The sequence below is a fragment of the Lycium ferocissimum genome, chromosome 9 (assembly GCF_029784015.1).
Source record: "Lycium ferocissimum isolate CSIRO_LF1 chromosome 9, AGI_CSIRO_Lferr_CH_V1, whole genome shotgun sequence".
NCBI lineage: Eukaryota > Viridiplantae > Streptophyta > Magnoliopsida > Solanales > Solanaceae > Lycium > Lycium ferocissimum.
In genome coordinates, this window is record NC_081350.1 from 39,771,079 (window position 1) to 39,782,448 (window position 11,370).

The following is an 11,370-nucleotide window of genomic DNA, read 5'->3' on the forward strand; positions in this document are numbered from 1 at the left end:
AAAGAGAACGAAAGAGATTTGGCATCTTTTTTATTTATTGCCGCAAGTTGGAGTCGGTATACTACTCTTCGCAAGCATAGAATAGAATAGGGATAATTTCAATAATATACAATCCAACATAAGATATCCTCACCAAACTTTTATTGGTTGTCTCACCCAAAATAACTTTTTTCTTATTAACTTATTGCCAGGGTGACATCCTTGTCTATTGATTTACATGCTTACAGCCCAATAGTGCAGGTTGACATTATCCCTCATCAGCAATTTCATGTATACATTTACTTCCTATTTTTGTTGTTAGTTTCGCGTGAGAGAGATGACGAGAGATCTGCATATAGATATAGGCAATATTGCTTGTGGGAGCATAAGATCTTCCAAAGTAGGAAAATACGGTAACCATCCCTAGAAGCCGCACCTAAAAACACATAGAAGAGAAATAACCAAGAAAGCGCCATGATGCGGAACCAAAAAGTCAAGATCTTACCTGCTATATGGATTTGATTAAATAACATTACATCCAACAACTAAGAAAGATTAATCGAACCCATGGGTGATAACCCCGTAGCATAAGGTCTCATTACAAAAGACCAGAAGATACAGGACAACAGTCTCATCAAGCCTGACTCGAAGGAGACCACAAGCTTGAAATTTCTTCACGGTGGAAGCTTATCAAGCATCATATATTCCCCTTGACTTTCTCCCAATATTGCAGGGAAAACGTAGTTATGGGAGTCTTTTACCTTTGACTGGAGGCTTTACCATCATAATCTTGACTTCCAGTGAGTTGTTTGCCTGGTTGATCTGTGTTTCTTCAGGTACGGCAGAAAGCATGAATTTCTTGCTAGAACCAACATGGTGGCAGAACTGCTTGAGCATATTTCGACCCCTCATCCATTTGAGCATTAGCTTCATGTGTGTTTTGCTGTTTAATCCACTAATGTTAGCCTCCTGGAAGAAAAATAAGTCAAAATTGTAGCTTATCTACTCAATTGATCATATTGGCAATGTTAAGAATCTCAAAAGGCTGACTAATTGAAAAAATTCAACATTGGCCAAACTATCAGAGACCCAATATTTTTAAAGCAAGAAGCGCAAAAAAGTGACAATGTTATGTGCCAATTGTCCCTCATCGGTGAAAGAAAGAAATGTTAATGGCTCCCCCACCTATCAGACTAGTCTTTTGGGTTGAGCTCTCCTGTTTGGTCTATAACATTGGTATCAGAGCACGAGGCCGCGACTCGGAGTGATGGCCTGGACCCAAGAGCATGGGGCCGCGACTCAGAGTCGTGGCCTGGACCCAAAGAGGAGTGCCAGCTGTGACCAACGAGGTCGTTGGTTCTCAAGCGGGGACGACTGTTATGTGCTAGTTGTCTCTCATCGGTAAAAGAAAGAAATGTTAATGAGTTATAGGCTAAATGGGCTCTCCCATCTATCAGACTAATCTTTTGGGTTGGGCTCTCATGCTTGGTCTATAACAAACACGGGCCCTAGGCCATTAAGTGAGAAGCGAAACACTTGATTGAAGTGAAGCGCAATAGTAAGAATATCAAAATGAACAACGCGCAAATAAGAAATAATGTCTATAAGAAAATCTTTCAATTGAAGAAATGAAGAGCTAAAAATCCTCCGACAAGCAAAATCAAAACCAAAAAATAAGTCCATCAATCAGCTTATAATTGCAATCATAAGCTGTTTTTGCTACTAAACAAAAGATTATCATATAATCTTCTCCTTTCTTTTTTTGTCTTAAAAGGTCCCGACCTTTCATTTTCTTCTGAAAAGATCACTTTCAAAGAAATAAAGCGAGTGCTTTGTTGCTTCTTTGACAGAAGCAATCGCTTCGCCTCACACTCAAAAAGCGGCATACCCCTCACTTCACTTCCTCGCTTTAAGTGACAAAGCACTCGCTTCTAAAAACACACAAAGCCCATCCATCCTCGGGCAATTCGGATTGGATAATAAAACTTCGGTTTGGATTTTCAATTTTTGGATTTAAGAAATCAGTCGAGGTGAGCGCAAGCTAGCCCAAACACCACGGTTACCAGAAAAAAGAAATTCAAATCCAAACTAAATAAGTTCGGACAGGTTTGGGCTTTTTAAGTTCGACCTCAGATTAACCGGTTCGATTATTTGGGATTTTCTATTTTGAGCCAATAGGTTGGGCCTCTTCTTATAAAAATGAACATCCAAATAAAGTATTCATGTCAAATTGTCATAATAATACCTCATTTGCATCACAATAATCCAATCAAAGTACTCATGTCAAAAATTACCCAAAGGAAAGTTTGCTTTTAAGCACTTGGCTTACTAGTGGCTCATGCAAGCAATGCAACTATTATCGAGGAAATTCCAAGCAACTAAAGCTTTAAGGCCCTGAGAATCACCAAAACATAGTAAAACCAGTTTTCAGCAGCTTATTACATGAGACAACTCAGCGGACTATCAATTTCAGCAGCTTAAGAAAGTAATTTGACAGCCAAAAGCATCTAAAAAAGTAGTCATCTTGGAAAATTAACAAGTTCAAAGATAGTAAAAACATGCCCAAATAACCGTACTACAAATAGTTCATGTTCAAGTACGCTAATAGGGTGTATTGACTGATTTGGTAGAGTATTTGGACTTGGCATTGGGCTAATGTCTAATGGGTATGGCTAAATATAAGGTATAAAATTTTGGATTTTCGGACAAACCAAACAAAAATATTCTAACTGAATATTTCAAAATTAAATCCGAAATGCGAACTGTAATCCACCAATCCGAACAAAAATCCAAAATATTCAAATTTCGGTTTTCCCCAAACTATGCCCGCTCCTACATCCATGGTGGCGATGCAGTTAGGGTCCTACGGAACCTTCCGAAGTATCTTTTCTAAAAGGAATACCTTCAAGTGACAATTACTATAAATGAAAAAGAAGTAACTTCCATTTTCATCTCATAGATCAGTTATTTCAAATGTCATGAGACAATGCTATAGAATATACATTTGAAGTGTAATATAAAGCCAACATGAATAAGAATGCATTGCTTGTTTGTCAATTCAATGCCACTTAAATCTTGAAACAAATACTCCCTCTGTCACAATTTATGTGGCACATTTTCCTTTTTAGTCCCTCCCAAAAAGAATGTCACCTTTCTATAAATATAAATAACTTAACATTAAAATTCCCCATTTACCTTAATGGAATGATTTATAGGCACACAAATGTCAAAGGTTTGTTTTAGACCACGAATTTTAAACATCTTTCCTTATTTCTTAAACTTTGTGCCAAGTTAAACGGTACCACATAAACGTTACCCACAATTGGGGAACAAAGAAGGGGGCATTCCAAGAATTGAACTCGGGACCTCTCGCACCCTAAGCGAGAATCGTAGCACCAGACCCTATTCTTTTAAGAGAAGAATACTCAAAAAAAAAAATTATATTTATCAAACTAATTAGAGTAAATTCCACTTAATCCCCTTAAGCTTTAATGGTCGAGAGACAATACCCCCTTTACTTTTTGAGTACGATTGATAACCCCCTAAAGCAAGATTTTCCCTGTGAGCTTTAGAATTTTAATAAAAGAATAGTATTGCTGTTTTTTTTTTCTTTTTCGAGTATATTCTACGCTCTTGTAGTAGCATCATAGAAGCTTAGCTCAAATCTATATTAGCTATAATTGCTGAATTTAAGACGCATCTTAATATTAAAATTTAATTTAGATTCATGTGTCGGAATCTTAATGAAAACAAACAAGGCCAAATTTATTTTTGCAATTATGGCACTCCTACCTTATATTACAAGAACTGGTTTTGTATTATTATGATGTCAAAATTTGATGAAAAGAAATGACATGCATTGTGTGTTCTAATTCATTTGCAGCTCGTAAAGATTTTATCATTTGGCATAGTGCACATATTCTTTTCAAAGAGAATTTGATAAAAACAAGTTTTCTGGAGCTTTAGTTTATTATCCTCTACCTAACAATGAGTCTGATAAATTGGTTTTTCATAGAAAACAAAACTTTATCAACGTATCTTTGTTATTTTTTCCCAACCTTCAACTTAACAAGAAAATACTCAACGATGTTTCAATCTTTTTTAAAGATACTTTTCTTTAAATAAAAAAGTTTGTTAATTCCAACTTTCCTGTGACAGAAACTGGAGCCTGAAACAAAGACATGAAATAAGTGAGAATACTCGATAAAGTGCTCTTTATAAGCACTTCCTTCCAGCCTTTGGACAAATATCTTTTCTGCCACCCTGCTAATCTCTTCTGAACCCTCTGAAGAACCGGATTCCACACTGTTTGATCCATGTTCCAAGCACCTGAAGGTAATCCAAGATAGGTAGTCGAGAGATCCCCAACCCTGCAATTAAGACCTTAAGCGAGCGATCCAATGTCGACTACCTCCCTGATGGGGATAACCTCACACTTCCTTAGATTGATTTTAAGGCCTGACACCACCTGGAACCAAGTAAGTACTTGGCTTAAATAATCTAATTGTGTCGCATCTGCATCACAAAAAACCAGGGTATCATCCACCAACAACAAGTGAGAAACCAAGATTGTCCCAACTCCTCCAACCGCAGCATTAAAACCCTTCAAGTATCCTCCCAAGACCACTCTATCCATCATTTTACTCAGAGCGCCCATCACTAAAATGAACAACATTGGAGATAGAGGATCCCTTTGTCTCAGACCCCTCGAACTCCCAATAAAGCCGCATGAACTGCCATTCACCAACCTAATTAGTAATTACTTTTTTGGGGGGATAAGGTAGGGCCTCAAGGTATGTGTTCTAGCCATAAGAAACACAAGATCATGAAAGTAGTCCGCTTTCGCCCATTACTTTGAGGGGGATTTTATACATTTTCCCTATTTTGTATTCAGCCTATGTAGCATTCGATATAGCATGTGCGGGTAATATTCCTAACACCAAATTGAGAGCATAAGTCATATTTATAGCGCAAGACGTAGCAATCCACACCGCTAAATGGAGAGCATGGCATGATCGACCTTACGACTAGATTAGCCCAAGGACGTACGTTGAGCCAAGGCTCAGTTTAACAGGGCATATTTGGAAGCTAAGGGTGGTCACTGGTCACTGTGAGGGGTATGTTGTTTTGTGAAGCTTAGAGGGAACAGATGATTTATTCTTAGGGGAATCTTGTTGGCCTTTGAGGCAATTTCATGTTTGAAAGAAAAAACTGACAAAAGTTTCCCAGGTGATGAATACTCTATCCCTCTTTTCAATATCATGAAAAATTTGCAGAGCAGTCTTGCACAGCTGAATCGAACTAGAGAGTATAATACTTGAACATTCAAGTTCATTGTTAAAGCTTATAAAACACTCAATAAAAATGACTTGGGTGCCATTTACAGGGAATAAATATATAAATACAATAATCAATTATAGTATAGGTAAGGAGGAAAGGTGTCTACCTTGGCTCGGTTCCAAGTATTGGGGTGGGTGAGGGGACCGTGCTGCTGGATAAGATTGTAAAGAGATTCGGCAATAGTAGCAGCTTCTTGGGGTGGTACCTTCGGGTTGATCTTCCTAAGATTTGGTGCCCTTTTCCGCGAGAAATGCCTGAGAAATACAGTTGCCACTCCATTTCCACCACTCAGACCGCCACGCCACATATCGCCGTACTCCTCCTCCTTGCTCCAATCCCTAGTTTTAGCTTAACAAAGAAAAAACCCTCCTCAGTTAGGTCGCGCTTTTCTTTCCTTTTCTGTTTTCATTTTAATATTTATTCTTTTTCATTTATTTTTTGTTTCTATTTAACATCCTCCATAAGTTTAAAACCACAAGACTCAAAGAACATTTACACATTTGTGACCAACAAGATTCAAAAATCTATTTTTATTCCTTAAACTCTGTGTCAGTTAAACTAAATCACTTCAAAGAATATCATGTTCCTTTTGAATTATAATTGCAAATAACAACAATTTACATGTTGCATAGCGAATGTGAATACTGCGTTATGTAATTTTTTTGGAAAAAAAAAAACGAGTAATGGATTTTAACAGGAGACATTAACTCAATCTTATATACAACAACATATTCAGTGTGGGAGAATTATATTAAAGAAATCGGTAGTTACTACTATTGTTGATTTATTGAATAAGTGGGTCTTTGTTAAATTATGTGTATTTGAAAGTTTGTAATATCATTTGATCGCAAGCATTTATCTATAAGAAATGAACATGAAGATATGTGATTTTTGTAATGCAGCGCCTTAGGATATTATGTTTCCTTATTTTATGAACTATGCTTTACTCATTTGGTAAGATTATAAGAATCGGAAAATTTTTGATAGTTTCACAAATTGTAGAGTTTTCATGTTCACGAGAAAGTAAACTTTTGAGATCCAAAATTGTATGTCCAAACAAAATTTGAACTTTAAATCAATCTATCAAATCATAATTTGAAATTATGGTCAAATGGGCCCTAATTAATTTGATTGGGATCGTTGCAACATGTCCTATTCATGTTGCATTTCAATAGGATGTCACTTCTGAAATTGAAATGTAATTTCTAATGTTAGAGTTGTAATAAAATAATATACTGTGGTAGTTTGAAGTTGGCTATGGATTTGCATTTGTTCTGATTATATCCTGTGATATTTGGCACAAATATCATGTTTCGTGTCATTTTACATCCCATTCTTAAAACTTTTATCGCCTAATATATGATGAAATCATCGTATTTGAGCTTATGTCGCTATATTTCATGTGTCTATGTACGATGAAGACAAACGACGGGAAACCGAGCAGTTTTGGTTGATTCTGGAGGTGATCTTATGTACACGAGTGAATGAGAGGAGCTTGCGACACTTAGGAGAATTTCTGGAAGGATTGAGCACAAATGTGCCAAACCCGCGTCGCGGGCTCAGCACAAATAGGGGCTAAAATCACTGTAGACCCCGCGTTGGACTGGCGCCGCGTGGCCAACGAGGAAAGGCCCAATTTTGTCCGATTTTAATTAGAATTAGGACCATTTTATTTGGTTAACAACCCTAAACTATAAATAGATGTTTTGTTCGTTATTAATGACGTGCTGGGATTATTCCAAGACTTGTAAGCCGTCATATTATTTTATTTTCATCTTTTCAACCCTAGATTATTCATGAATTCTTGTTGTTCATTGAGAATCATGAGTAGCTAAACTTCTTAATTCTAGGGTTGTGGCGAAAGACATGATAGTTGGTTTGGCGACACTTTCTATCAATTAAATTTTCATATTTTAGGTTGCTTATTTATTCTTGATTTAATTATTTGATTATTTGGCCAATAGTTGAATACTATCTGTGGTGCGTGAATTGGACTTAAGAAAGGGAATTCACGTATGTAACAAGAATAAATAGAGTTTGTTCGATTAAATCGTTTCGTTACTGAGGATAGAGATATACCCTTTAGCCCTACTTAGTTGAATACAGAGAATTAAATGCGTTTTTATTACTTTTGATGACCATAAAGATATAGGCGTTATAGTAACATCTACAGGCCTATGAGTAGTTCGAGAGAATATCATAAAGCTACAATTAACCCGTCAACTAGTAACCCAGAAAATAAGATAGGTAGAATTGTCAGAAGATCAACTGGATTGTCGAAAGCCATGACCCTGGAACTTTCTCTCATCTGATAAATCTTACAGTCTTTGTCAAAAATACTCTCAGTCACAAAAACACCCATCATAAATTGTTTACTTTTCAGTTTTAGTTTAGTTACAACAAACACCTTGATTTTCACTTTCTTGAATAGTTTTATTCGGATTTAAATTAGTTTAACAGAAGAATCTAAGTCTCTATGGGATTGATATCTGGACTTAACAGTCTATATTACTTGTACGATCGCGTATACTTGCGTGTGCGTTTGGGAGCAACAAGTTTTTGGCGCTGTTGCCGGGGACTTAGAAAAATTTACTGTTTTCTAATTTGAGTTTGTTTTTCTATTCAAGTCTTTACTTTTTTCGTTGTTCTGTTATATCCCGTATTTTGTACATTGGGATAGTTTAAGCTAATCGGGATAAGTTAAGGACAAGACTATTTCGGAATACGAGGTAGAGACTTTTAACCTCCGATTTTGTTTTAATGCCCAAGTTGCTTATCAATTTTATTGGTATGGAATATTAAGGAGCATTAAGGATTAAGAAGTTAATTATTTCATGAAAAGGGCCACAAGTGGCCGTGTGGGGTGTGGGCTCCCACCCATGGCTTGGCCAAATTTGATTGACTCAAGCCATGAGTGGGGCATGTGTCCACCTTGTATGAATTATATATATAGATAAGTGATGACAAAGCAAGACAATTATTCATCATTCACAAACTTGAGAAACTTGGAGAAGGCAAGAGAAACTTTCGGCCATGGCTAGCCGAGCAAGAGGCTTGTGAGAATTGATCAAACAATAATTTTCTTCTAGTATTTCAACCAATTGGAAGGTCCCTAGTAACGTGAAGTAGTTGTTGGAGCAATCAAAACATCCATTTTTTTGCAACTTACAAACCCTAGCCAAGTGGAGAGGTTAAGTGGTAAAGGTAAGGTTTAATCTTCTTTTACATGTATTATGGATGGTTGTGCATGTTGTAGTGTGTAGAAATGAATGAAATTTATGGAACCATGTATGTTGATGTGAGGCCGTGTAGGGGGCTGCTTTGTGTAGAGAGAATGAACTAAATTTACTTAGTATTTTTTGTTGTGGTTGTTGTGGATTCTATGATGTAAATGAAGGTTTAATGGTTCAAGTTGGAGTTTTAATTGTTTGTGGGCTGTTGTAGAAGCTAATATGATGTTAATATCATTTCTTGCATTTGTGTGTATAGTGTTGTTAACGTGTGGTTGTGGTATAGTTCAAGAATTTGTAAGCGAGGAATGTGTTGTTGTTGTTCGTATTGAGTTGGAAGATTGCGGGTTGTGTTGTATGTGGTTGATTTGAATGTAAATGAAATGCCGTCGAATTATGTAGAAGGGAGTTACTAACGTTAGAATACGTTTTGAATTAATTGTTGATGTTGTTAATATGGTTGTTGGTATTGTTGTTGACGATTTGGCCGAGTTGAATTCTCGGGGTTTGTTGAATTTATAAAGAAAATGCTGCCCGAATTTCTATAAATGAAGTGCTAGCTTAGGATTGGATTCTTAAGTACCTATAGCTAATGTTTAGTATCCACTGACGTTGTTGTAGATCTTGGGAAGCCCGAGACTTAAGTTCGGATTAGCTTAGGAAGCGGACAAGGTATGTAAAGCCTATCCCTTCTTGCTTTTGGCATGTCTTAGATGTAAGTAAGATACGATACGAGCCTCGGGTAACTCTATTCATAAGTTCCGAGCATGTTTACGATTCTTATTCACTTCTTGATATTAGCCTTCTTAATATGGTCGAGCCATTGCCCTTGAGTCTTTTGTATGATTGGATAGTAAGTGATGCATAAAGAGATCCTATTCCTAGAGGACTCTAAAATGAATAACGCCCCTAACTTTCATAGGCGGCCTCGGATTGCTTTGATACGTTCGTAGAGGGTTCTATAACGAATAACGTCCGTAACTTTCATGGGCGGGCTCGGATTGGGTTGATACATGTCTACGATCCCTAAGACTCTCCTTAATGTGGTCCTAATGGCATTTAGAACGGATTTAGCATGACTACCGTTTTAACCCTCGAGCGTGGATTAGTTTACCTATCTAAAGAGTCTTAAAAAGATGATTTATATGCATATGGTTATTCACTACTCTGTTTGTGCATTCTGTTTTTGCATCTTTCTCCGAGTCCCGCACTAGCGGGCTTGGTACAGTATATATATAGTATATCATGGTGTTATGATGTGTTATGGTGTTATGGAGTTATGCTGTGCTATGGAGTTATCGTCGTGTTACGGAGTTATCTTCGTGATACGGAGTTGCCGTGTTACGAGTTATCCGTGATACGGTGGAGTTATGTTGTGTATATACTATGGCGCTAAAGACGGGGTGGCGACCATGTTCACCGAGTCCTATAATGGGCCTATATATATGTATATGATATTGACATGCATGATTTGTATTTCAAACACAAGCATTTTGGTAATCTGGTTATTGTGCTCACTTTCTGCACTTCTTACTTTGGTTATAACCCCGTTTTCTGTATTTCATGCTTTATATACTCAAGACACACATCTCGTACCGACCCCTTTCTTTAAGGGGCCGCGTTTCATGCCCGGGCAGTACGCGTACGCTCGCTTGGTGATCCGGCCGCGACCAGGATATCTATTCGCTATCTTGGAGCGCTCCTTCTTGCTCCGAGCTCATATTTTTGCACAATACGGACACTTTCGTTGTATATGTATATGTCTATTTAGGGGTACGGCGGGGCCCTGTCCCGTCATATGATACTGTTGTTACTCTTAGAGGTCTGTAGACATATGTATGGGTTGTGAGAAGTTATTGTTCGGTTATGTCTGTGTGATTTGTGTTTTGGGACATTCCCCTATGTTATGACAACCCCCGCTGACTTATGCACGATATTATCTCACGAAAGGTGGACCGCGATATGTATATATATATATATACGATAGCTTTGGGCGACATCTTGCCTTTTTGTATGTATAAGTTCTTGTTATGCTAGTCATCGATTATAGTTAGCAGCGTGTACGAGTGTCCGGCCTCGGCACTAGTCACGGCCTACGGGATTGGGTTATGACACTACTTGTGTCACTTCAGGTTTTTCTGGTTTATGCCAAGCACTAGAAGTTTAGGAAAACCGTTAATTGATCTTGATCCCAAAATTGAAAGAACTTTTCACAGATAGAGAACAATGGCTGACGAAGCAAAGAAGACTTGCTCTCGAACAAAGTAAAGGGATAGAAATGAAACGGGGATGAACAAGTGTGCAAGAAAGCACCGCGAGGCACAAGAACAACGTATTCTTTTGTCCAAATATGCTAGGCCTAGTCCGGCAACTATTGCTAGGCCCGACATTACCGAAAAATTTCGAGCCGAAAGCAAAGGAACAAAGGCGGCCGGCGCAACATACGCGCCATATACGGGTAAGTCTAGCGAAGACCCGTATAAGCACTGACAGTCATGGAGTTGAACGAGAATTTCCAATATAGAGATGTTCCTGATGATTATGTGAAGCTGTCCTTATTTCCGTTCTCACTGATTGGCGAAGCGAGCAAATGGTTGGCGAATCTGCCCGCAGGGATCACTTCTTGGGAGGTATTATCGAATAAGTTTATCGACAGGTTTTGCTCACCCAAGAAGATAAAGGAGCTGCGAGGAAGAATTGCTAATTTCACTCAGAGAGATTCTGAATCTCTTCCACACGCTTGGGAAAGGTATAAGGGTTATTTGCGAGATTACCCACATCACATGCAAACAAAGGAGATCATTGGAAACTATTTTAGAAG

The 11,370-nt window shown here is 37.8% G+C and overlaps 1 protein-coding gene across 1 annotated transcript; it reads right to left on the reverse strand.

Annotated features, from left to right (window-relative positions):
* Nucleotides 1-693: 693 nt before the first annotated feature.
* Nucleotides 694-5,713, reverse strand: LOC132030740 (uncharacterized). Its single transcript, XM_059420480.1, has 2 exons — nucleotides 5,426-5,713; nucleotides 694-948 (listed from the first exon to the last, which is right to left on the reverse strand). Exons 1-2 carry the CDS (start codon nucleotides 5,624-5,626, stop codon nucleotides 724-726), a joined length of 426 nt encoding a protein of 141 aa, XP_059276463.1. The 5' UTR covers nucleotides 5,627-5,713; the 3' UTR covers nucleotides 694-723.
* Nucleotides 5,714-11,370: the final 5,657 nt, after the last annotated feature.